The 27882-nt window shown below is 37.8% G+C and overlaps 1 protein-coding gene and 1 long non-coding RNA gene across 2 annotated transcripts; one reads left to right on the forward strand and one right to left on the reverse strand.

Moving 5' to 3' along the window:
- Positions 1-2625: 2625 nt before the first annotated feature.
- LOC148113091 (uncharacterized) lies at positions 2626-22719 on the reverse strand. Its single transcript, XR_015728503.1, has 3 exons — positions 22159-22719; positions 21506-21638; positions 2626-3713 (listed from the first exon to the last, which is right to left on the reverse strand). It is a non-coding gene; the product is annotated as an uncharacterized LOC148113091 (long non-coding RNA).
- RBP2 (retinol binding protein 2) lies at positions 8668-21579 on the forward strand. The gene is made up of 4 exons (XM_034440311.2): positions 8668-8740; positions 13336-13514; positions 16812-16913; positions 21526-21579. The coding sequence occupies exons 1-4, from the start codon at positions 8668-8670 to the stop codon at positions 21577-21579; spliced, it is 408 nt and encodes a 135-aa protein (XP_034296202.1).
- Positions 22720-27882: the final 5163 nt, after the last annotated feature.

Here is a 27882-nt window from a genome sequence, read left to right on the forward strand (position 1 = left end):
TGGTGTCAGTGTTTTTTTTTTCAGGTCGACTTTTTTTTTTGTTGTTGTTGTAATTTATATGCCAGCCTTCTCCAGAGACTCAGGGCGGCTTACAATGCGTTAAGCAATAGCCTTCATACTTTTGTATATTTATACAAAGTCAGCTTATTGCCCCCACAATCTGGGTCCTCATTTCACCTACCTTTGAAAGGATGGAAGGCTGAGTCAACCTTGAGCCTGGTGAGATTTGAACTTGCAGTAATTGCAAGCAGCAGCTGTTAATAACACTGTACTACAGGCCCTTATTTAATACAGAATTCAGACTTTAATACAGAATTCAGTTTAGTACTGGGGACTTTCTTTTGGTGATGATAAAGATGAAGATGCTGGCATTAGGAATTAGAACTGTGAACTCCTGAAGAGAAGTTCTCATTTAAAACTCAACACAATCCACAGTTCGGCAGCATAGATATAAGGCCAATTTATTGTTTCTTCAAATCAAAGGGTCATGGCATCTGCAGGAGCCTGCTGTTTTCATCAACTGTCCCCGTCTTTTATCATCCTTTCCCTCTCACATGAAGGGATGCCACAAGAAGGGATTAATTGATTAAGCAGAATGTACAAAGAAAGAGACAGGAAGGATCTCAAAGTCCTGTGCTCATTTCTGTAGCAATGGACAAAATGCTAATAAATATCAAATCATGTCTTTACATCACTCCATGTGTATACTTAATAGCATGAACCAAGTGAGTTGATCAATACAAGCACATTGAGTCATTGAAAAAAAAATGATATAAGCCTCTGAAGAAATGTCTGAAGTGCCACGTAGTTATTTAACCTTTATTCTCCGGGCAAGGAAAGAACAGTAGAAGTCAAAGAAAATTAACAGTTAAAACCTATAAATGATTTTAAGCACTTTTTAATCTGATTACAAACATCAAAGAGGTACAAAATTGCTCAAGGCAATCCTTTGCTATCTTCCACAGATTTTGCCCTTTGACATTATAAACACTGATTGCAGTAGTTGTGATAATATTCAAGATTAAACTTCAGTTGTATGTTTGACCTTCATACCAATGAAGCGCAAGATTCATTTTAATCTCTTAGACAATATATCCAGGAAAATAATTTATTTTTGTTGCTGCAAAAAGAGAAGTACTGCATCCAGGTTTTTCTTGAAAATAACTTCTAAAATCTTAGGATCTGGGCAAATTACATATTTTCCAATTTCATACACAAAATATCTCCACCAATCAGAATGGTATTTATTGTCACGGGATAATAAACCTTTGAAGAATAAAACCTCCATTGTATTGAGATTCATAATACAAATAAAGTATTTGTATTAGCCATCTCCAACTGGATATCCTCTAGGCATGTCAGATTTTAACTCTAGTCATTAATGGAAAGGCATCAGATGAGTGGTGGGGTGCTTCCGGTTCTGTCCGGTTCTTGTGAACCGGTAGTAAAAGTGGCAGGAGGCTCCGCCCACCCACCCAGATGTCATCATGGGTGATCTGCGCATGCGTATGCGCTCCCATTGCGAACATGTAGTAAAGGTAAGTAGAACCCACCTCTGCATCAGATGTAAGATTCATGGTCTATAAGCAGCAAAGAAATAAATACTTTTCTTTTAGCATTTAGGACAGCGGCAGGATGTGGGGAAAATACAAATGGAAGGCCAGCAAAGGGACAAGGAATATTTGTTAAAAATATAAATCATCTGGAAAAAGAGCAGGAGAAGACAAAATCTATATACAATATAGTCCAATATGTGTCTTTGCACACCGTTAACAGCCACTATTCTTTTTGCAGGTGCTGTTGCTAAGAAAATGAAAATCACTTCCAGTGATTCTTTATTGAATAGCAAGATCCCATCACCAAAGAACGATTCCTAATCAATAGCACTGTGATTTCTGCATCAATTATCCACACACTATTCCTCTCTTTAAATCACAGCTGTAGGTCCTGGAACAAATCTCTTCAGAGCTAATTGAGTGGAAGATAAAAGAACTAGCCTATCTAAGCTGTGTTGGATTATACATAATTGCATATATTTTATTGGGTAGCTTGCAACATAAACTGACTCAGTGCTTCCAACTGATTTAGCTCATTTGACCGTAACACCATCCTTCCTAATCAGCGGAACAATATTTCACATGCCTTTTTTCTAATTCCAACATATATATTTATTTCTATTTCAGGGAAGGAAGGAGGAAGAGAGACAATAGTCTAATGTTGAAAGGATTTTAAATAATTTTATACAAGGAGACAAATCGTGATTTTGAGGAAGCGCTACCAGTCACAAAATTGCCACTATGTGGCCAGATACTAAACATCCATTACATGTACATTCATTATTGAAAACACATATAAGGAGGCAAATGTTTTACGTGGCCACTTTCCAACTTGCCATTTAAAAATAAAATAATCTATTTATTATAAGTCAAGGATACCAAAGTAGGGATTTGTAGATATATTGTAGATATGGACATTGTGTTGAAAATCTGAGACTAACATATTTTTGTATGATAATTAACAACTGTAATTATATTAAATTAGTTAATTTTCATAAATACTTATTGCAAATGTTTCCAGAAGATCAGAAACAATTATTGTAATAAATGCTTATGGAAAGGCTTTCAATGTGTTAGACTATATATCAGTATTAATAGTAATTAATAAAAATACATAATGCAGACTGAAAAAGAAGTCAGTTGCTTTGATGCTGCAATCCACTTTCATTTGTTTATATACTAATATCAAACTGAAATGCACTCAAAATATAGCCAACTCACACAGCACAGGGTGCAGAATCAGGTGTTATCCCTGTCAGCCTTGGAAGCCATATTAGGCCGTAGGCCGGAAGCTCCAATGCTGCCACCTTCTCGTGTGTGGGAAAGTAGGAGGGGGGATTAAGGAGAGGGGAATAAATTGGAGCATGTGACCAATTGAGGGGGGGAGAAAGGGGATGGTTTTGGGAGCTTTTACTTACTGAAGGAAAACCCGGGCTTTTCAGATTCAGGTTTTCCCAGATGTGCCAGTTTGCCTATTCTAGTAAAGAGAACTTTTGAAAATGTTTGCTTCTGCGTCTTTACTTGGAGTTGAGGGTTTTCTGGAACACTGACAATCCCACTACTATATTCCCTGGAATTTGTTTACCATTTCTATATATGTACAGATAGGTGCAAGTAATACAAAAGCAGGATTCTTCAGGCAAGAAGCAATATTCAATGCAATTTATGGGTGTCACTTGGGAAGAACCCTGTCACTGTGATCTCAACACCTCTTCACACTATATTTGTATATTCCATGTGATTTGACTGAATGAAAATATATGAAAATAAACCCTTTGTTTATTATTATTATGATTCAAACATCTAGGAAGATGTCAGCATATGGTACAGAGTTACATGAAAGATTATTGTTATAATGATCCCAAATTAATCCTCTGAAGGCGAAAGACTCTTTACTGAAGACAATGGACTAACCACATGATCCCGTGAATGTGGTAGATTGCTAGGTTCCTGCTTTGATTTTAGTACTTTAATCACATCACTTCACTGCCTCTCTAGATAATTGATTACCATTCAATATTTTAACAGAGTGTACATAATTAGCATTAAATATATCCAGAAAAATAGAGATGGTACATTTTATATGAAATTTCCCCATCAGTTTTTTTGAATCAATAATTTTCTGAGTGTTTCACAGCTCCTTCCTTTCAAATGTTCCTGAAACAAATGGAAAACGTTAATAATTGACATTATGGCATTCTCAATGGTCAGGCATGAGAAAGCTTAATGGCGTACATATTCTTTTAGCTAAATTATGCTTGTCAAAGAGGGACTAGAAGGGTGAAATAACCCATACAGCTTTCTATGGAACCTCTCCATTCAAATTCCATCTATCACGCTTGCTGTTCAATTGTGGAATAGTTTAACCTTTATCTGAGGAAGATAGAAATTGGCAACACCAATTAGAACTTTGTTGCAGAATAAGTACAATTAGAGTGATAGATTGTAGATGCTAAGAATTAATCTATAGAATTCGGAAAGCACACGAAAGCTTGAGACATTTCTTTGGATTTGTAAGTGGAGTCTCTAGCCTGTTCTAATATAAAAACCCATTTCTTCTATCTTAACAAATAACCCTCTACAGGAGTCAGACTTTAACTCCCTAATTCCCAGCTCCATTTCTATTAAAAATCCATATGTATCTGGAGGGCTGCAGTTTGGGAAGCAACATGCATACGTTCTGCTACTGGCTGATAGTAATCATTTAAAATCACAATTTCAATAACAAAGATTGTCTTAATAAAGGAAAAGCATAGCTCCACCCGACATTTTATTATTAGAAGCTACTGTGGATTCTGTCAGTCAAATTACAGAATTACTATGCTATCTTTTTCACAGCATATTATGTGAACTTTGTAACCTTTCTATTTAAATCCAGTTAGCAACTGAAAGCAAGAATATGTCTAAAGATCATGGTTTGTTCTTTACCTGAAAGTTCTGTGTCAGAATTCCCAAATGCCTCTCATTAAAAGATTTTGATTGTGATGGATGTTCTAGCCATTAGTTGCTATTTTTGCTATAATTCCTAGGCATAAATTTGAAGTCAGGATTATCCCTTTTAACTTTTTCTAGATCTATTTTACAATTTTCCCACCTTTTCAGATGTGATAGGTGTCGTATAGTGAAGAAATACGACAGGGTTGCAGAAACAAAAGACACAGATGAAGCTAGAGCACTCCACTCAAAGGAAGAGGCCAAACCAGTAGTGGGGTGCTACTGGTTCACCCCAGATTGGGTGAACCAGTAGCTGTGGCGGCAGGAGGCTCCTCCCACCTGCCCAGACATCTCTGCGCATATGCACGAACACCCATGAGCGAACCGGTAGTGACAGGATTTGAAACCCACTACTGGGCCAAATAGTCTATGGCAGAGTTTCCCAATCTTTCCAGCTTTGTGGACCGGTGTGTGGGAGAGAGTAAATGGTTCTGCCTGAGTGGCCTGCCAATCACATAAATGGAACATGCTTGCCCGCTGCTCATGCAAGTGGGGATGCACATGTGCCCATGCTCACCAGATATTTCTGTGGCTCAGTTGCCCATTAGAGGGCCATAGCAAATTTCTTCAATATGAATTAACAAGCTGACTTTCCTGAATGAACTGAATGTTCATTCCTGCCTGTGATTTAAACTTGATTCAGAAATTCCATCATTTGAAAAAATGAAAAGCTATTTTTAAAATAGCTTTTCATTTTTTCAAATGATGCATTAATATTAATAGGTATAAATAATTTGGTTAGAATTATTTTACATTAACTCAAATCAATCTATAATATGCTCATTGATCAACTTAGATATTAATATCTCTTTGACAGGTTATTTATGTATAACATTTAGAGCAATAGATATTAATGAATGGTTAATTACTTTTTGGTCTAAGCCTATTTCTTTTCTTGTTCCTTGCACTTAGAAACATCTCAGTTCGTTTTATATGTTTGGTCCATAAATTGTGATTGATGTTTCTGCTAAACTTTTACCTACAGATTTACATACAAAGCAAAATTTAAGAGCACAACTTGTCATTATTTAGCTTCATCCATAAACTAAATATGTTTGTTCAACATAACTGAACTATTCCATGTTCTGGATTTTTACAATATAATGAATAATAAACTGATCAAACAATAAATTTCTGGCTTAATAAAAACACTAATGTCACCAAAGCCTAACCCTCATTAATTAAGTCGAGTTTGCTCAAGAATTCATTTAATTTAGGAAAGACTTGTGAATTAATATAGTTACCATGATATCTCAATATCATGATAGCCCTCAGGAAAACATAAGTACTGGTCTCCATTTGTTTTTCTTCCCACACTGAATATTTTGGTGGGAATCACTTTATTCTTCCTTAAGACAATTTTACTTTATCGAGGTACTTCTTACAAAATCTCATTTAGTGGAATCAAATTTTTCTTAGACGCTTATCTTGTGCATCTTACCTTTTGCCTCTTACCTTTTACCAAAGAAACTTTGCCAGATTCTGTCTTGTATTTTATGGCTTGTCTCTAGAGGCATTCTGACAAGCATCTACCTATTAAGCGGGAAGCTCTCTCTCCCTTTTCCTCACTTTAGTATGTTTGCAAATACAGGCTACCAAAAAATAACATATCTGGAATGCAGATATAGCAAGGAATCATTTATTTAGTGGACACTGCAGATGACCTCTAAGCTTCCTCAGGCTAAAATTGTATTTCTCAAACTTAGCAACTTTAAAATGCATGGACATTAACTCCCAGAATTTCCCAGCTAGCCAGGCTGACTAGGAAATTCTGGGAACTGATATCCACAAATTGATTTAGAAAGAGTGACCTAAAGAGGGACTACTTAATGTCATTTAACAAAGCAAATACTTCCAGAATTGCCTTAAATAAAATTTAATCATAGGTGAGACAAGGAAATACCTGGCCATATTCTATCTCCCAATTTTCCCTACTCATTTTTTTTCTGAAATTGTACATTGCCAATAACATTAGAAATTCAGATATCAAGATTGCTTCAGAAATTATACTTTGCATTTCCTTGAGAGCGATACTATCACCCCTACACCAGAGCCAACATAAGGTTCACTTAAATTATTCATGCTCTGTGGCTCCACTTTTACATTTACATTTGATTATAATTACATTAATTAAATATAATTAATATGCATCATATTGTGGATAGGTTTTTGAGATACTCTGGGAACTATACTCAAGGTTCCTGCAGCAAGGTCTCAGTTTGTTACTTCTGCCTTAAAACCACAATATGTTAAATTATGTGGGAAATTACAATGGCATTCCCACATTTTTATCTATCATAGCAGGAACAATAGTTGTCTCAATCCCTTAAAGAAAGCCAGATGTGTCCGTTGGTACTTGTGGTCCCACTACATCTGGAAATGTACAGGTAATCCTCAATTTACGATCTCAATTGAGCCCAAAATTTATGTTGCTAAGTGAATCCTTTGTTAAGTGAGTTTTGCCCATTTTACAACTTTTCTTGCCAGAGTTGTTAAGTGAATCACTGCAGTTGATAAATTAGGAGCATGGTTGTTAAGTGAACCTGGCTTCCCCATTGACTTTGCTTGTCAGAAGGTTGCAAAAGATCATATGACCCCAGACATTGCAACCGTCATAAATATAAATCAGTTGCCAAGCATCTGAATTTTGATCATGTGACAGTGGGGATGCTGCAATGGTCATAGTGTGAAAAACGCTCATAAATCACTTTTTTCAGTGATGTTATAATTTTGGACAGTCACTAAGTGAAATGTTGTGAGTAAGGACTGCCTGTACCATGTAGCAGAAAGCAGCACTGGACACATACATAAAACAGCTAATCTAACATTTTAAACCATCAGGATATAGATTTTTTTCCTCATCGTTCCTTAACATTACAGGAATCCTTGCTAGACTTTAATTTTTGTCTACATGGATAACTGAATATATATTTAATAGGCACTGTTGGGAGAGCATTCATGAAATACAGGGCTGTTAATTTTTTTAAATTTGTTAAAAAAAATTTAAATTTTTTTTTAAATTTGTCAAAAATCTATGCCACTGAGTTGTAATGAACTCACAGTGGCTAAAGAACATTATAAAAAGTAAGAAAACCCTTATAACTCCAAATCCAAACAAAGCCCCAATGAATTACACACAATACCAATAAACTAGTTAATCAAATCCAGTGCACAATCTTTCATCAAAATCTATCAAAGATTGGTCTTCATTATCTTCTGGAAGGCCATCACCAAAGAAACAAACTAGCTTCTAGAAAGAGGCTTTTGTAGGCTATCAATGTCGTGATGTAAAAGCAGTTTTTCCTAGCTCAGGGATCATCACTACATGAAATTGGAAGACCACAAGCAGCTTCTTCCAGGATAATCTCTTCAAACAGATCAGTTGTAGTTGACATAGGTACCTGGAGGTATCTATGTGCCAAGTTAGGTACAGCTTTATAAATTAAAACCAGCACTTCAACTATAGGGTTGATAGAATATCCAGTACTAAGTGTCCTAGTTGTAGCTGCTTGAAGAAATCCACATTAGGAGAAAGAAGCAGAAGGACAAAACAAAATTACAGTGTGGTTATCTTGTCACCTTGCATTGTTCCAAGGCCTCCCACTTTTTCTACATCAGAGCATCCAGAAGTGCCTGAATAGCTATGCTCTAGTAGTGCATTGAACGTATCCATCTCAAACAGAGTGGGATTATTGGGAAGAAATTAGCTACTGCTCCTTTCAAACTGAACTGAAACAGTTAGATAGCATACCTAATAAAATTCAAACAGTACTCAAGGATCTTAGACATTTTTAAAAACAAAGAAAGCAACCATTTGCCATTATGGAACACATATTTCAACCATATGCTTTCATAAAAATATTCTATTGTCCTTTTTCTTAACATTTTACATTGCAACATCATTTTCCTTCTCACATCTAGTTCTCCTTTGAACTTTAATAATGAACATAAAGTTCTGCTTAGATTATCTCAGTGACCCTTAGACTTTATTATATTGGAAATCATAAACTACATCCAAAGAACTATAAAAAGGATAGAATTACAGTTAATTCTTTTTGGAGAACACCATTTCATATTCCATAGCTAAACTATCCTTGGATTTAATCACCTAGCAGCAATGCCAGCCGATTACAATGGAACGTGGGAAATGGTATTAAATGAAAACTTTGAAGGTTATATGATTGCTTTAGGTATGTATAAACTTAATTCAAATGATTAAGTTCTATCTTTACAATACAAGAAGGTACTTTGAACACAACTGCTTAAGCATGTATTAAATTGTAAAATCAGAGATAATTCAAATATTTTTAAAGCAGTGCTTTACATCCCATGGAAGGCGTATGAATTCTTCGACTTACTTTATTGTAGACCATGACCATATGCATGCAAAGTAGTATAGATTAACATAAAATAATTCAAAACCTAAAATTACAACCTAAATTTATGTACACTGTTCAAAAGTTTTAGCACTGCCAATCAAGGCAACAGTAGTAAATTATTCTTTCGTACTACGAAGTACCATGCATCATGTGACCATTTTTATGTATATCTCTGGCAAATACGAAAATGGCTTACAAAACTGGGAACAGCTTCAAATTGGGTGATGAGGGACTTCTACTTATTTTTATGGACTGTAGACCTTATGAGACTATATTCTATTGATTCAATATAATAATGGATACTTGCCTAACAGGAGAGAACATGAAGGCTGTGCCAAGATGGCAATAGTTGTGCATTCACTCCTGTAATTTTCCCATATGCAAGAATCTTGACTGCATAAATTGTGAAAGTGTTTTTCCGTGTTTCTCTATTTCTACTCAACAAAACCATTAAGAGTTGGGTGGCATGCAAGTTTAATAAATTAAAACAGCCAAAACATAAGCAGAATTCTGGAAAATAATAGAAACCCTCCTTTTCTCTACACAGATTTGATCAACTTTCTGACAATAGCAGGAATCTGGCCCTGAAAATATAATATTTCCCATCTATGCTTCAAGAGTACATTTATCCTCAATACAAATTAGGGAGCATTGAAATGTTCAGTAAAACATATTCTACCGGTATTTAAGATTAGTGCAACTATGATTGCAATGCCCAGGACAGAAATGGGATAATAATTCTCCTCCATTATTAAAGTATTTAATAAGGCTATTTCATTCATTCAGATCTCGGATATCTTCTGCTTGTGTTCCCTTTATTTTTTTGAGCAGTGTGTGTGTGTGTGTGTGTGTGTGTGTGTGTGTGTGTGTGTGTGTGTTTTTCTTTTAGCCAGGTTTTTCCAGCAAGCCCTTGCTGCCTGGTGAGAGACTTGCTGGCTGCCAGAAAGAAAAAAAGCCCTGAATCGAGTGGATGTGACTCCACTGACCTAGGGCTGCAGAAAAACCTTGCTTACGTAGGAAAAACTTGGCTCAAAGAAAAACACACATAAATCCAATGAAGAAGTAAATATATATATATATATATATATATATATATATATATATATATATATATATATATATATATCTCTGTGTGTGTGTGTGTGTGTGTGTATGTGTATGTGTATGTGTATGTGTATGTGTATTTCTCTTTAGCCAGGTTCTACCTACGTAAACCAAGATATTCTGCAGCCCTAGTTCAGTGAAATCACAATTCACTGAACTAGGGCTGCATAATATCTTGGTTTACGTAGGTAGAACCTGGCTAAAGAGAAATACACATAAAACCTACGAAAAAGAAACAAAAACATATATATATTGAGAACATTATGCTTTGTATTCTCTCATACAATAGATCTAATCTTAATTGAGTAATCTAAAGATTATGGTTGCCAGATTTTAAAAAGAAAAAAGGAAATCAGTAGTATTGCTGCATGGTAGAGTTGTTCTTATTCATTTCACTTTCTACCTAATAATGAATTGCATATATAAACTCTGATTTACTGTAATAGCATATGCATACTAAGGGACATCAAACAAACAGACAAAAATTACTGTTAGCATTGAACAGATGGTTGGTATATTAACAAAACTAGTCAACTGTTTGGAGTTCCTAGACTGAATATGAGCTCTAATTCTCAAGCTGTCAGTTCTAAAGAGTGCTGAGTTTCAGATGTACACCTCCTGCAGATAGTGCCAGCCATCAGTGGGGCAATCATTTTGCAAAGGTTCTCTTTTTATTATACATATTATACCTGTTGCATATTCCTTCCTCTGAACAGTAACCAGGCAATGATATATTAGTATTACATTCTCACTTCATTAATGACTTCTGGGACAGGTTTCTTCTTATATATAATTACATTAGTTGCAATACAATAAGCACACTAGTATAACTATCGGTGTCAATATTTTCAATATTTTATCATATTTATGTATGCCCTTTTTACTTTCACAAGAAAGTAAAAAGGAATATAACATAACTGTGCATCAGAATAGGAAATCTGGGGGGAAATTAAATTAAATTAAAATTAAAATATTTACTGTGTTTAACAAGGGATAATTTTTTGTTCAGGTTTTTCTAACTAAAAACAATACCAAAAAATTCAATAAAAGAGCAAACTGTATTCATATTTTATAAGAATAAAATGTATTATTTCACAGGGTAATGTAAAGGATGGCAAAATAAGATATCTATGTATCTCTCTCTCTCTCTCTCTCTCTCTCTCTCTCTCTCTCTCTCTCTCTCTCTCTCTCTGTATGTATGTAAGTATGTATGTATGTATGTATGTACGTATGTATGTATGTATGTATGTATATGTTTATTTATATTTAAGTGCCACTAAATTATTTCTTGGGTAGGATTGTACTATGTCTCTCTTGAGGAAACTGGCTAGATATTTTAGCTGCAAAATATTATCTACTTTGAAAAAGCATTCAATTTTATTTATCAAATATTCTAAGCTTTCACTGGCATCTGCAAAGAGGAACAAAATGAGCAAGATGCAGATGCATCATGATTCAAGTTCCACCTCTTTAATACCTCTCACACGTGAACAAATGGTCTAGGGCTTACATCACAACACTGCATTTGCTGTTTTATGCTTTACAATCTTATTCAATCAGTGGCAATCGCTAGAGGGGAAAATGGATAATAAATGACACAGCTCTCATTCTTTAAGCTTTTGGCTGACAGAGGTGAAATACATCTTGAGTTCAAGGACGTGTTTACAACAATCTTGACTGACTGCTATTCCCACTGATCAATTTGTTTAGATCGTCACTAGCATCTTTTACTGAAATATGACAAGAAAGAAATCAGTTCAGTATATTCTTTTTTGTATTTAATCTTTTGTATGCCATATCCTATTCTGATCATGAGAGCAATAGCACCTAGACTTATATATTGCTTCACAGTACTTTTACAATCCTCTCTAAGCAGTTTACAGAGTCAGCATATTGTCCCTAACAATCTGGGTCCTCATTTTACTGACCTCGAAAGGATGGAAGGCTGAGTCAAACTTGAGACGATGAGTCTCAAACTGTTGAACTGCTGGCAGCCGGCAATCAGCAGAAATAGCCTGCAGTACTGCATTCTAACCACTGCGTCCCCATGGCTCATGATCAAAATAAAGTGATAACAAAAGCCATTGTGTAACAGAAGGCAATGACGGTTAAGCTACAAAACTACTAATGGTTTCTACCCATTTCTTCAAAGCCAGATCTGAACATAATAAGATGAGACAGCCAGTTTGGTCTAGTGGTTATGGCACCAGGCTAGAAAGCAGGAGACCGTGACTTCTAGCCTTGCCTTTGCCAGAAAAGTCAGCTGGGTGACCTTGTGCCAGATGACTTTCCCGAGAGTCTCTCTCTCTCTCTCTCTCTCTGTCTCAGCCCAACTCACCTCACAGGGTGGTTGTTGTGGGGAAAACTTTAGAATTTGCCACAATGAAATTTAGTAGCTGACTGGCTTGAAAAAAAAGATTGGACTAATTCATGGAAGTGATGAGGAACAATAGATATTACCTACTGTTGCTCAGACAACAAGACACTTCAGTTGCAAATAGGAGATTCTTTCATCTTGTGCTGTCCCTGATGCTCAACCAACCTTCTCCATCATGTTACTTCCTTTTTGTTACAGCACTACAGCACTGCTCCAGAAAGATAACTAAATATCTTTATTTGAGGGGTGTTAAAGAAATTGTATGTGCCTTGTTTGACATCAGAAACCTTGGCATACAATAGGTTCTGGTGTGAAGAATTGATCATAAAACTCAGTTTACTAGCCAGGAGGAGAACAGTAATAGTTAGAGAACTTGAATGGTAATGGCACAAGTAATTATCTGATTGACAGAGAAAGAACTTTGCATTCAGAATCCTATTTGATAATTGCAGTTTCTAACGTACCACATCAGCATATAATTAACATTTGTACAAGTCTATAAAAGTAGCCTTAGATAATGAGATATTCTTCTAGTGGAAAATACGCATAAATGTATGTATGTGTAAGTATATGACCTCTTTTAGAACACAGTCTTGAATGTGTTTTCCTAGAAAATCAGTCCCACTGTTTTCAATGGGAAATACTTACAGATCTTTATGTGGAGGTCTGCTATCTTGAGATAAATTCCTACTCAAAAATGGGCAGGCATGCAATTTAACAAGGGGTTTTTGTGATGCATAGACCACTTCAAAATAACTTATTAAAAATCAGTTCATAGTATAGAAGAGATGCGAACTCCCCTTAAAAAGCCAAAAAGTCTTATTAGGCATCTGCCTAATAACCTCACAAGTTTGTGTTTTTACATTTAGAAACTGAATTTAATCAGGCACATTGTTAAAATGCATATCTTTTATTCCATCTGCAGGCATCGATTTTGCTACCCGTAAGATTGCAAACCATCTAAAACAAACAAAAGAAATTATTCAAGATGGAAACAATTTCAAGACAAAAACACTGAGCACTTTCAGAAACTATGAATTGAATTATACCACAGGAGTGGAATTTGAAGAGCACACCAAGGGGCTTGATAGTCGAGTTGTGAAGGTAGAAAACCTATTATTTGTTTCCCATTTACACAGCAGTCAATATAAGCCCCTGACATTCAAGTAAACAGGTTGAAAGCAAATTAAGATGTTAAAGAAATGCTTATTTATAAAGAAGCTTAAATTTGCATTTCAGAAACTAGACACTTTGCTAGTGCAACTATTTGTTCTATATGCAAATCATGACAATTTCTCAAGCAGATGACAGCAAGGTAAAATTACTTTTTATTTCCTTTCAACTCTTCATGGCTCCAGACTGTTATATTTCCCTGGTTGACAGCCATGCTTCATAGTTTGGCACAGAGAAAAGCAGATTCCTGTTAGTCACAATAGTCACTGCTATTTATTCTTCTAGGCTGCAGCACACAAAACATTTTACTTACAGTGAGCAAAACTAGGTTAGAACCTACTGTTTTTGCAAAGCCTCTTACCCAACTTGAAGCCTTTCAAATTCATCTCGCTGTTATGATGTAAGATGGCCTTTCCTCACTATCCTGCAAACAAAAGCTGACCAGACTGGAAGTTGAAATGTCAGGTCTGGAGAAGATAGAGAAATTGGGAAAACCTTTAATGTATATTACAAGTGCAATCTAGTTTTTCCTGCTGTCTTCCAATCAACAGCCAGTCTGGCCTTGGGATGCTGGGTGCTGCTTGGATTGTTGATGAGTTTCATAGAACATATTGGTCAAATGCCAGCAAATGTTTGTTTTATTGTTTCCACCCTGGATTGAGACAGAATGAGATTGGCGACTAAATTTCACTAATACCAGTTTCATAATGTGTAACTCTTTGCACCTGATTCTAATAGTGTGTCAGAGAACCTAATGTAAATTGTGTCTTATGTGCCTCTATATCAGATCTCCAGAACAGAACAGCAAACATTACAATCACCTAATTATTTTTTCCAAGGAGAATGGAGAGATTTGCTACTTATAGCCAACATCTTCCTTATCATCCGTGACCTTTCTGTGCCCTGACATCACAGCATGCTCCTTATAACAAAGCCATCCTTTACCAGCCCTATTCAGGAGCACAAAACTGCTGCTTTGGTGAACTTTCAGCAACCTCAATTTTCTCTTTCTATCTCAGTCCTGTTATGTGACTACAGGAAGAAAAAGCACCTCATTTCTTTTATAATTCTCTCTGATTTCTTATCACGGTGATTTCTGCCCAGCATTCCTAAACCAACACACTGCTACTTATTTTTTTTTCCAGCAAAAGCAGGGACTAATTATTTTTAAGGCAGTCATTCTGTTGCTTTCTGAGAATCAGTTTGATCTAGTGGTTAAGGGACCAGGCTAGAAATCAGCAGTGTGAGTTCTAGTCCCACTTTAGGCATGAAAGCCAGCTGGGTGACTTTGGGACAGTCACTCTCTCTCAGCCCACGACATCAGTCTTGGGCAACAAGCCAGTCAGTTAGTTCCCATCACAACCAATGAATTAACATTCAATTCATACTAAAAAAAAAAAAAGACCTTGTACATTTGGGAAAATGTTAAGAAGAAAAAATATCTGTACTTTCTACTTCAGTGTAGAGGCCAGCATGACCTTTTCCAGACTGAGTGTCCAAAGTGCGCCTGAATCCCCAGAATGCAATGTGCACGCAACAACCCTGTGCATGTGCCCCTGACACACGCCCTTCCCACGCATGCATGCACGTGCCCCTGCCCCCCCACATGTGCAGCAGAGACCTGAAGACCAGCGGGAAGCACGCACACATGTGCGGCAGAGCTGAACTAGGGTGATGGATTGTGTGCCCACAGAGGGGGCGCTGTGTGATACCTCTGGCATGTGTGCCATAGGTTTGCCATTACGGGCCTATGCTATCTTTGCATTAACTTTAAAATTTCCAGCAAATTTTTACAATTTGCCATTAAGATTCAGTTAATGAAGAATCACCAAGAACAATATTTTCTTTTCAAAAAAAGAATTCAAAACAAAAAAAGGAGAGATTTTTACAGGATTTTTTACCAACCCCTTCCCTTCTTCCTGATATCATCTACTTTTTTGAAGATAGTCTGCAAGTTGAAAAAAAAAAGGTTACTCCTCAAGCTGAATAACCTATCCAAATTTGCTATATTTTAAAAGCTGTCTAGCCCAATTCAGGTCTACAGATTTTTCAAAAATAGTAAGAAAAAGGTGAATAGAGACTCTGAAAATATCCACCAACATTAATAAAATAGCGGGTTTGATGGTCAACAGAATAAAAATGTTTTGGGGTTGTTGGTTTTTTTTAAAAAAAACTTTTTCTGCCCCTTTGCATGATGTTATTAGTACACTGAAATTCACCTTGCAATTTGTCAAAAGCTTTCTTACTGGTTCAGGAACTACCATTTGCTACCTTTTCCTCTGAGTATGCTTTGAATATGCTTTGAATTATTTTGCTGCTGTTATTCTTGGCATTGGCAGAATAGGACTGCTAGGATTGTTAACCTCTCTGTCATTCTGATACTTTCCTAGTTGCTAGGCTTTCCAGACTGAAAACACCCAAGATGCCTTCCTTGGGGTCTGATGGATGTATGGGAACTCAGGGAGGTTGTATATCACTGCAAAAATGACTGCAAAATGTTACATGGACATTCACACACAACTTCTTCATAATAAAATAAGTACAAAAACACCCACATGCCTCCAGTTTCCAGTGAAATTCCTTTCTCTTTGGAAAAAAATATACCGTATTGAAATGAAAAAAATATTTTCCACTAAACAAGGCATTACATAAACAAGCAGAGCAGGCTTTCATAAGGATGAAACTATCCTAATAATTTGATCTGTAAGGTGGTATCTTTCTTCAAGAAATTTTCAGTTGTTTTATCCTGTACTATGTCTCTAATAAATAGCTGCTTTATTTGCAACCTTGTAAAACAACTGGAAGATTTAATCATCAGTTGTGTCACTTTTATACAAAATAATTTAATTTATTCTGCTGTGAGCACCACCTTAATTTCTTTACTGAAATAGAAATATGTGTGTGGATGTTGCATTCGTTTAAATAAAGCATGACTTTTCTATTGGAGATTAGTTACTTTGCTCTTAAAGCAGAAGCAAATTTCATATTGGTTTCCCTTTCTAGGCAACACTTCCATCATAAGTAATTTGTTTCTATGTTATTTCATGAATCAGGATGAAGAGCTGGGAACATGAAACATAAATGACAATCTTGGTTTGCAACCAGAATTTCAGTTTTTGCAGGGGAATGGCTGTATTTCCCTCCACACTTTTTTCTTTTTTGCCATTCCAGCTTTGAATATTTCAAATTTCTAGAATATTGCTTAATACTGTCTTTTAATCCTCGAAGACAACCGTGACCTGGGATGGTGACAAACTTGTCTGTGTCCAGAAAGGTGAAAAGAACAATAGAGGCTGGAAACATTGGATTGAAGGAGATAAACTGCATCTAGTAAGAACCAAATATATTGATTTTGTGTAATTAAAAACTGTTCCACATCAACTCACTTTTATAAGGATGTTTTAAAGGTTCAAGTACATCTACATTATATGTACCTGCATCTGTACCTGTATATTTATGCATGCTGTCTTGTTCTGAAACTGCTTGGATGTTCATTTTGGATCTGTTACTCTGTAATTTTTATCAGCACACATCAGACAAAGTATGAATAAGCAGCATGTGAAGTTCTAAACCTAAGGTTCAGATCTTTTCTTATAAAATGACCTTGGCCAGTCACTATTCCCATACAAGTTCCCTAATTATGCTACACTCCTGCTAACAAATGCCTTCAAAAAAGAGTCTATGCATGTACAATTGCATTATGTATGTGTTCTCCTTTTGTAGATATCATAAGAGTAGCATTAGGATAGATATTTAGATTGCTTGTCTGGAGAAGATAACGGATAACAGGGTTACTGATTCAGCCCCAAATGGCATCTGTTATAAAGATGAAATGTGACAATTTCATATATTTATTTATGGTTATATTTGATTTCTAAATTTGATATATACATTTATTTTATTTATATATTGAATTTAGAAATCAGCCACCTTCCTCACAGATGCTACCTGGAATAAGAATATTATATAAATAACATGTTTATGTGGGTATGTCTTTATTTAATAGGTTTATTAACTGCTTTTCAAGAAAATGCAAGCTGTGTTTTACTTCCTGTAAGAGCTAAATGGCTAATAGAATTCCTAACAAAACCAAGAAAAGAAATAGTCCAGTTAAAAAAAACCCTAAAAAGTCAGATTATTTTGAAACTTGTGGTCCTTTCCATAAATATTGAGATGAATTTAAATTGATTTCATCACTGGGATACTGCATCTGTAGGGGCTTATCCTGTGTTTCCCCTTTGTTTCCTGAGCCAGGGTTACATGGGAGAAAGCAGTCTTTTATTGCCTTATAAGTCAGGGAATCACTACCTTAAACTGTGCCCCAAAAATAACAAATAATGTAAAATAATTAAGGCTAAAGCAAAATAATCTGATAAACATTCACTGGTCTACTCTGAATTTAAAGGAATATCTTCTTATCCTGGATTAAAGCATGAGACTCCTTTTCATGTTAAGAAGAAATAAAATTGGTTCTGTTTGGTGGAATAGTGGGAGATGAGCTATAAACATATAAAAGCACTTTTGTTTCACCTGTCAGTTTTACTATGAGATAGCCTACAGATTATGTCAATCATAAAGAACAGCACTGAAGGCAGTGAGGCCATTATAGTGAGTAACAAATTCCATTTATTTAAAGAGGAAATCAATCTCAGAATATCCTTTCAACAGTACCTATGGATTTAAATGGTACTTCTTTTATGTTGAAAAGTCCCTCTAGATAAGGAGATAAGCAAGCAAATATGAAGCAGCATGGCAGAGTTGGGATTCTCCAAACTTTTTCACAATCAGAAATGATATAAAAGTGTGCAACCTACCACTCAAACCATACTATCATTTCCTTATACCGTCTCAGCTCCATTAGTCTGCAAATCAGCAGACTTTGTACTTATTTGAACACTTAGAAATTAATGTTTGATAGTCTTGCTTCTGTTTTCATTTAATAGCCCACAAGCAATTCCAGGTAGTAATTAAAATTAGGAAAACGCTGACCAAAACACTACCATTATTTATTGACTAAGTATACAGTATAGGATATTCTAGCAATGAAACCTGCTGCAACTGATTAGAACAATCAGTTGACTCAAGCCGGCTGGCATTTATTCACGGGATAATCTCAATGTTCCATACTGAGGTTATGAAATTGCAATAGTTGCACATTTTTGTTAATTAAAAACAAATAGCTCAAACAAAGTGCTATGGAAAAGATAGAAATGTGAAGTGAAATCAACTTTTTTGTCACAATATAATTTTCCAGTAATTGACAGTGATAATTATTTTCCTCAACTTCCTTATAAACTATGGGGAATACGATTTAATACAAGAACCCTCTTCCGCAGGCTGCACAGAAAATTGAAAGATGGTAAAATGGACTAGATTAATCACCAGGCATACAATATTTTATCTTTAAAACATAAAATTTAATGCTGTTGAAAAAAAGCTGAATTCATATATATAGAAAACTTGAATGATGTAAAGAAAATTAAGCGGTCACTGAAGTATGAGAAACAATAAATGAGAGATTAAATAATAAAAATGTTCACGTGAACAATCTCAAAAGTGAGGGCTGGTGCAAACCCATTTCCACAAAGTTGTATTTCTGCTAACTTGGATCTCTTCCAGCATCTTTCCCTCTCTAGGGCGCCCCTCAACCAGGCCAATGGAGGGAGCATAAAATATGCCTCTCCAGCCACCACTTTGCAAACCCTTCTGTCCTTGTGTTTCACGGCAAAGGGGAAGTAAAGCCCACTAAGTAGGAGGCATCAAAGTTGTCAGGATGACTAAAACTGATGGATAGGTGCAACTGGATGAGGAAATAAAGTTCTTGCTAATGAATTTTGGCATCTCTTAAGCAGAATTCTTGAAAGAAGGAGGACTTCCAGCAAGCTCAAAGCAAACCCTAAGTAAGGTATCAGAGCAAGGCTGCAGAAATCCAGATGATGACTAAATAGCCTTAAAAGGCTATAGGAAACTAAGCTTTACTTCCAACTAGTGGCTGTCCGATTTTTGCAGCCTACATTTTTTTTTTTAATTTGATTTATATGCCGCCCTTCTCCGGAGACTCAGGGCGGCTTACAATGCATTAAGCAATAGCCTTCATTCTTTTGTATATTTTATACAAAGTCAGCTTATTGCCCCACAAACTGGGTCCTCATTTCACCTACCTTAGAAAGGATGGAAGGCTGAGTCAACCTTGAGCCTTGGAGAGATTCGAACCAGCAGAAATTGCAGGCAGCTTTATTTCATTTATTCATTTTTTCCACTGAGATCAAGTTCGCTTAATGAGTTAGATATTTTAAATAATCATGTTTAAACATTGTCAATACTCAAGTCCAAACCACGTTTCTCAGAAGGTAAAGAAATTGTTTTCAGAACAATTTCACACTTCTAAATAATATTGCAACTTAGGTCATTAATGTTTAGCATTCTTAGCCATAATTCGTTTTTCATTAGATGGAAACATTGGCTTGCATAATTTCTAAAGAAAAAAGAGCATCTGAATATCCTGCTACATTCTCCCAGTTCCATTATTCAATCCTGCTTCAAAATCTATTAAGAAGACCCACATTTTTCTAGAATAGATATGACTATTCTAGTAAAATAGTCATAAATCTAGAGATTCTACTAACACAGATACTTTGGAAGACATAGTCTATAATTTCTGCTGTCTTGAGAGTTATATTAAAAAGGTAACTATGACTTAGCAGAATTGAATTGTCAAAAAAATGGAGAGCATGATTTTCTAGTGGTGAAAAAAACAAAAAAAATCTTCCCATAGTTCTCAATTACTTTATTAAATTTACTGTCACAATTGGTGGTAATTGTTATTATCTTAAAACTTTTTACATAGTCCACTGATAAAAGAACTAGGTAACAGACTTCCAAAGATATGTGACTGGATAATTTGAGAAACAAGAAACTACTTTAGATGATCTCTTAAAGCTGGCATACCTAGTAAGATTGTGCTGAACCCTAATCAGTTTGGTAGGAATCCATCATGTAGGAATATACTAACCATATTAAAAAAACAACTTTGATATTTCATCTTCTGAGTAATAATGCTCATAGTAGCTCTTAAAACATCACAAAATTCATAGTAGCTTCATGTGAACTGCAAAGCAATTCCAATTTTAAAATTAAATTAAATTAAAAACACAATTGTGTTTGGGAGTGATTTTTAAAATATTTCATCCCAGAATCATTAATTCCATTTTACAGATAAGAGAAACACTAGATAGTGGTTTATTCTATTGAGCTGACTGCAAAAACAAAAGCTGAAGAAAATCAGCTGCCCATGCCCCTCTGCAATAACATCATTACTGTTCTGTAGCATCTTCTCTTCATTTTTATTGCTGCAAACCAAGCTTTAAGAACCACTTAAGGGGTTAATAGCAAAGGTTGAGAGAAAAAAAAAATGCTATGTAAAAAAAATTGCTAGATAAAAAAGATATCCACATAGACAGGTCTTTCATGATAAAATTCATTCAAAACTTGTCAATAATGCTACTGACCCACTTTGTTATAATCCACTTTCTACAGATACACAGCTGGCTACTGGCAAATACTATTGTACTTACCTTGTTACCTTTAAAACCTTGCCTTTTCTCCTTTTGCAATTTCTTGTTGCTCCAGTAGTTTTAATACACTACAGTATGTGGGCTAATAATAGACTACGAAATGTCCTACTGTTACAGAGCAATTTTCATACATTTTTCATTTTTATCCTTTTAAAAACTCAACTGAAGTGTCCAAATCTAATTACTGCAACCTGTAGTGCTTACTGGCTGATTGGTTACATAAAATACATTGTTCTTTTCTATTTAATAGCCCAGCCTCACTGTTAATGTGGTGGCTGAGCTATTTTCATTTTTGAGTTTAAGGGAACGCCTGGGGTAAAATAAGGGCAATGAAAAAGTTGTACTTACTAATGGTTTTTCTGTTGTAGGAACTGACTTGTGAAGACCAGGTGTGCCATCAAGTCTTCAAGAAGACAAAATAGACTGATGAAGCTGATGTAGCTGCCACATTTGTGTTGATGATTTTTTTGCTCTCTTTTAACTATAGGAATAAAAGTATGATTTTTGTCAGTGATTCATGGCTCTGTTTGATTAACAGATAATATCTAAAAATAATGTCAAACACCTGCACACTTTAGAAAGGATCTTTGCCTTCCAAATAGGAATTAAGCAAAAGTTTTGTTCTATTTCCCAAACCTTAGCAGGTCTGTTTTCTAGTAAGAGAAATATCCTGGTGCAATGATGCAAGACTTTTTTAAAAAGTTCATGCTGACAATAGTATCTCTGTATGTTTCCTTGTCTTCTTAATACATTTGGGTGGTATCTAAGAATAAATAAAAAGAATACTGATTCACTGATTGGGTTCACATATTGTACTGAGGCTGTAAGTGATTTGCCTGGTATCAGCTTAGTAAGATATTCTAGTTAATGGTACTACATCCACATGAGCAGTAAGCAGTGGGATACCACAAGGCTCTGCCTTAGGCCCAGTACTCTTCAATATCTTCATATATGACTAAGATATAGAAGGAGAACTCATCAAATTTGCTGATGACACTAACCTGGCAGCCAACATCCCAGAAGACAAGCTCAGGAACCAAAAAGATCTTGACAAATTTGAACAATGGGACCTATCCAACAAAATGAATGTTAATGTGGAGAAAAGCAAAGTTTTACATTTAGACAGGAAAAATCAAAGTATAAGTACAAATTAGGCTAGACCTGGCTCAAAAACAATAACTGTGAGAAGGACCTTGGAGCAGATAGAAGGGGGGCACAGGGGGAAGGCAAGCAATCCAGATGTGCTGCGCAGCTGCCTGGCTCACGGGAGGCTTGCGCGGCGGCACCAGCAGCAGGTGGAGGCAGAGGCATAGGGGGAAGGCAAGAAATCTGTTCTGTTCTGTTCTATTCTTTAATAAACTATTTTTTAAAACAAACTATATTTAAAAATGCTGATTTAGCGTAACATAAATAACCTAGGCTTTCTCTGTCTTGTATAGATCTGGGCCACTAAAACACTTTCCTTGTGTCAAAATGGTTCTCTAGAAAGATAAGAAACATCAAAAATCAGATCATTAATTTAAATGATTTTCTTAGAAAGGGTTAACTTATGCTGCTCAAGGTTCTTGACATACCACTAAGCTTATCCTTAAATTAAGCAAGCTTCAATTACTTTGAAACTATCAGTTGAGAATCTAACTAAAAGTCATTTCAGATATTTTAAATTTATACATATGTTTATGTATAAATATGAAATTTAAAAATCTGTATAGTTAATCTTCAAATGTAGAGCATCTGGTTATATTAATTAGGGACATAAAAATTGCTAATTCATTGCACTAAATGATTGTTTGTTATGATTGATTGATTATTGATTAATCTAAACAGCCTGGATTCATAGAACATGCTGAATCATAAACCTTGATTTATAAATTAGAATAATTGAGTTTACATTATGCAAAGCAAAACTAACACAACCACATTATGGCTTAAAATAATGTGCTAACTCAGCCAGCGTGTGCTTGCCTTCACAACAAAATGAAGCTAAAATTTGACTAGAAACTGTATGTGAAGAACAGCAGAACATACTGAATATTTCTGCAAAAGTGAGTATTTTTTACTTAGAAGACTAGTTTTTGGATGTTCTTAAACTGCTTACATCACATACTATGTATGCACATTCTGTTAAGTCTCTTTTCTTTGCTATTTCTGTATCAATGGACCTCTAATTTTTCTGCTGTGTAACATATTTCTGTAGATATTCTGTCAATTCCTGTAGCCTTCTGATACAGGAATGCCCAGAGTATTGATCCAACTTCATTTTCTATATTAGGCATTATTATAAACTAGCTGTACCCGCCCACGCGTTGCTGTGGCCCAATCTGGTGCTTCCGCTGGGCTAAAAGAGTGAGGCTGAAGTTCCAAACTCTCCACAAACATTTGGTGGGCGTGGCCAACTCGACGTCACTCACTTTCATCAGTCACATGACAGCCCCCGAGCCATGCCTACCCAGCTGGTGATTAGGGCAGAGAATTGGTTGCTAAAAAACAATGGGAACCACAAAATCCTCTGTCTCCCTCTCTTTGTATCTCTCTATGTCTCTCTCTCCCCCTTCTGTATCTCTCTATGTGTCTTTCTCTCTCTCTCTCTCTCTCTGTATCTCTCTCTTCTATCTCTCCCCCCTCTGTATCTCACTGTCTCTCTCTCCCCCCTTCTGTATCTATGTCTCTCCCTCTCCCCACTCTCTATCTCTGTCTCTCTCTCCCACCCTCTCTCTGTATCTCTGTATGTGTCTCTCTCTCCCCCCCGTCTCTCTGTATTTCTCTATGTCTCTCTCTCCCTCTCTCTCTGTTTATCTCTGTCTCTGGCCTGGCCTCTTCTGCATCCCCCGCCATTGCCCTTACCTTTTCAGGTCAGGCTTTCGCAGCTCTCTGCACCACAGCAGAAACTTGGGGGGGGCTTCCGTCCTCCCTACACAGATGTTCTCTGGGGGCTTGACGGGGCGACGCATAGCAGGGAAAGGAAGCGAAGGGAGGGAGGGAAGGAGTGGGTGCGGCGGGGGGTCAAGGCTGGTTTGGGGCTTCTGGTCCAAAGGAAGAAAGCGGCAAAGCCAGGAACCACGCACACCCCACTGGACCCCTGCTGTGCAGTTCTCTTCCCCCGCCTGCCAAGGGCAGGGGAATAATTAAATCTCCCATTCTTCCAGGCGAATCGAAGGAAGGCCGGCCATCCTCCTTGGTTGCAGGAATTGGGTATGTCTAGTTTAATTAAAAAAAGGCCTAGGGGGTGACATGATAGCAGTGTTAATATCTAATGGTGTTAGATAGCAGTGTTAGCAGCATAATATCTAATGGTTTGCTGCGAAGAAGAGGGGGTCAAGGTATTCTCCAAAGCACCTGAAGGCAGGACAAGAAGCAATGGATGGACACTAATCAAGGAGAGAACCAACCTAGAACTAAGAAGAAATTTCCTGACAGCTAGAACAATTAATCAGTGGAAGGACTTGCCTCCAGAAGAAGTTGGGTCAGGTTTTTAAGAAGAGATGGAACAACCATTTGTCTGAAATGGTATAGGGTTTCCTGCTTTCCTGTTTTTCTTCATCAATGATTGGATCATAAACTTTAATAATCATATTAAAAAGTTGTTTGCACACTTCGTGACAGCAGTAGCACTTAGACTTATATATTGCTCCACAGTGCTTTACATCCCTTTACATCTCTAAGTAGTTTACAGAGTCAACATATTATCCCCAACAATCTGGGTCTTCATTTTATCGACCACGGAAGGATGGAAGATTGAGTCAACTTTGATCCAGTCATGATCGAACTGCTGACAGATGGCAGAATTAGCCTGCAGTACTGCATTCTAACCTCTACACCACCACAGCTGATAAAATTGGTATTTGGTGGTATACTGTACTGACCTAACTATTCTAACTATGAAAGCGACACCATTGCTTTTCATGTCCTGAGCTGTAAAAATAGTATGGTCTTCTGAATGAAGTATCAATTCCAGGCCATTTCAATTTGCTGATGTCTAATATGTTAATTCGTAGTCAATTAGACATAGTCAATTAGACAAAGATGTAGACAATTTATCTTTTTCTGAGCTTTTCCATTTTCAGTCTTCTCACGTTCTGTTTTCCCACTGTAATTCTATTTTTTTCAGTTTTGGATTTTCTTTTCCTTTATGAATCCAGGAACAACTAAATGTCTGGAAGCCCATAATTTATCTGTGTCAAAAATAATCTAGTTTTATGAAATACATTCAGCTCTCTCAGTAGGATATTGAGTGCCTTCTTACCTGAGGGGCCCATCATCTGACACTGTATTATCACTTTATTTTGTAGGCATTTGCTTATTTTAGTCAGGCAGATCAAATGATCTTCATACCTTAAGTGGCTCTGCTGGAATATATTCTCTTGGCATACTCTCCTGGCATTCCTTCTAAGAATGGTTCCATTTCCATTATTTATTTATTTATTTATTTATTTTTGAATTTGTATACCGCCCTTCTCCCTGAGGACTCAGGGCGGTGAACAGCCAAATAAAAACATCAAATACAAATATTAAAATACAGTTAAAAAAATATATATAAATTTGGCCCCATTAATTAAAACAATAAACCAAACAATTAAAAACACTTAAAAAGAATTAGGCCAGCCCGGCTTGTTGGAAAAGGAAGGTTTTAAGGGCACGGCGGAAGGCACTGAGGTCATGGATTCTCCTTATCTCAGGGGGCAACTGATTCCAGAGGGTGGGAGCCCCCACAGAGAAGGCCCTCCCCCTGGGGGTCACCAGCCTGCATTGTTTGGCTGATGGCACCCCGAGGAGGCCCTCTCTGTGGGAGCGCACGGGTCGATGGGAGGTCGTCGGTGGCAGCAGGCGGTCTCGGAGATAGCTAGGCCCTATGCCATGGAGCGCTTTAAAGGTGATAACCGACACCTTGAAGCGCACCCGGAAGACCACTGGGAGCCAGTGCAGCTCGCGCAGGAGCGGTGTTACATGGGAGCGCCATGCTGCTCCTGTCACTACCCGCGCTGCTGCGTTCTGGACCAGTTGGAGCCTCCGGGTGCTCTTCAAGGGGAGCCCCATGTAGAGAGCGTTACAGTAATCAAGGCGAGAAGTCACAAGGGCATGAGTGACTGTGCACAGGGAATCCCGATCAAGAAAGGGCCGCAACTGGCGGATCAGGCGAACCTGATAAAAGGTCCCCCTGGTTACAGCCGTCAGATGTTCCTCCAAGGACAGCTGTGTATCCAGGAGGACTCCCAGATTGCGAGCCCTCTCTGTGGGGGCCAAAGACTCGCCCCCAATAGTCAGTGATGGAGTCAACTGACTATATCGGGATGCCGGGAACCACAGTCACTCATATTCTTGGAAGGGTTGAGCCTGAGCCTGTTCCTCCCCATCCAGATCCGTACAGCCTCCAGGCACTGGGACATCACTTCAAGGGCATCATTGGGGTGGCCTGGGGTGGAGATGTACAGCTGAGTATCATCAGCGTACTGATGGTATCTCACCCCAAAGCCACGGATGATCTCGCCCAGTGGCTTCACATAAATGTTGAACAGGAGGGGCGAGAGGACCGACCCCTGAGGCACTCCACATATAAGAGGCCTCGAGGTCAACCTCTGCCCCCCTGTCAACACGAACTGCGACCGGTCGGAGAGAAAGGAGGAGAACCACCGTAACACGGTGCCCCCCATCCCCAACTCTTCCAACCGGTGCAGCATGATACCATGGTCGATGGTATCAAAAGCCGCTGAGAGGTCTAACAGGACCAGAACAGAGGAGCAACCCCTGTCCCGAGCCCTCCAGAGATCATCAACCAACGCGACCAATGCCGTTTCCGTGCTGTGCCCAGGCCTGAAACCAGACTGGAACGGATCCAGATAGGATGTTTCCTCCAGGAATTGCGGAAACTGTCGCGCGACCACACTCTCAACAACCTTCGCCAGAAAGCGAAGGTTGGAGACAGGACGATAGTTGGCCAATATTGCCGGATCCAGGGACGGCTTCTTGAGGAGAGGCCTCACCACCGCCTCTTTCAAGGCCGCGGGGAAGTAACCCTCACTCAATGAAGCGTTGATAACACCCTGGAGCCAGCCTCGTGTAACCTCCCGGGAGGCCAGTACCAACCAGGAGGGACACGGGTCCAGTAAACATGTGGCCGCACTAAGTCTCCCCAAAATCCTGTCCACATCATCGGGAGTCACAGCATCAAACTCCTCCCAGATAACATTCTCAAGACTATTCCTCGTCATCCTGCCCTGATCTACCCAGTCAGAGTCCAAGTCCCCCCGGATCTGAGCGATTTTGTCATACAGGTATTGTCCGAAATCCTCCGCCCTGCCTTCCAAGGGATCCTCCCGCGCTCCCAGATGGAGCAGGGAGCGGGTTACCCTGAACAGGGCTGCCGGACGATTCCCTGATGACGCAATAGAGGCGGAAAAGTAATTACACTTTGCCGTCTTTATCGCCACTAGGTAGGTCTTAATATGCGACCTTACCAGTGTTCGGTCAGATTCAGCGCGACTGGCCCTCCAACCGCTCTCTAGGCGTCTTTTCCGGCGTTTCATCTCCCTCAGCTCCTCGGTGAACCAAGGAGCCGCGAGGGATCGACAGCGGGTCAGAGGCCGCAAAGGCACGACTCGATCCAAGGCCCCACCAGCCGCCCGATCCCAGGCACCTACCAGGTCCTCGGCCGAGTTGTGTGCCAGATCATCAGGAATTGGCCCAAGCTCCGTCTGGAACCTATCAGGATCCATCAGGCGCCTGGGGCG

The sequence above is a fragment of the Pantherophis guttatus genome, chromosome 6 (genome assembly GCF_059756535.1).
Source record: "Pantherophis guttatus breed Tessera chromosome 6, ASM5975653v1, whole genome shotgun sequence".
Classification (NCBI taxonomy): Eukaryota; Metazoa; Chordata; class Lepidosauria; order Squamata; family Colubridae; genus Pantherophis; species Pantherophis guttatus.

Bases quoted from the DNA above. Each gene is read 5' to 3' on its own strand.
- RBP2 (XM_034440311.2), top strand. From the start codon at position 8,668: ATGCCAGCCGATTACAATGGAACGTGGGAAATGGTATTAAATGAAAAC. The intron at 8,741-13,335 runs GTATGTATAAAC...TTCCATCTGCAG, and splicing joins AGGTTATATGATTGCTTTAG to GCATCGATTTTGCTACCCGT. The intron at 16,914-21,525 runs GTAAGAACCAAA...TTTCTGTTGTAG, and splicing joins AAGGAGATAAACTGCATCTA to GAACTGACTTGTGAAGACCA.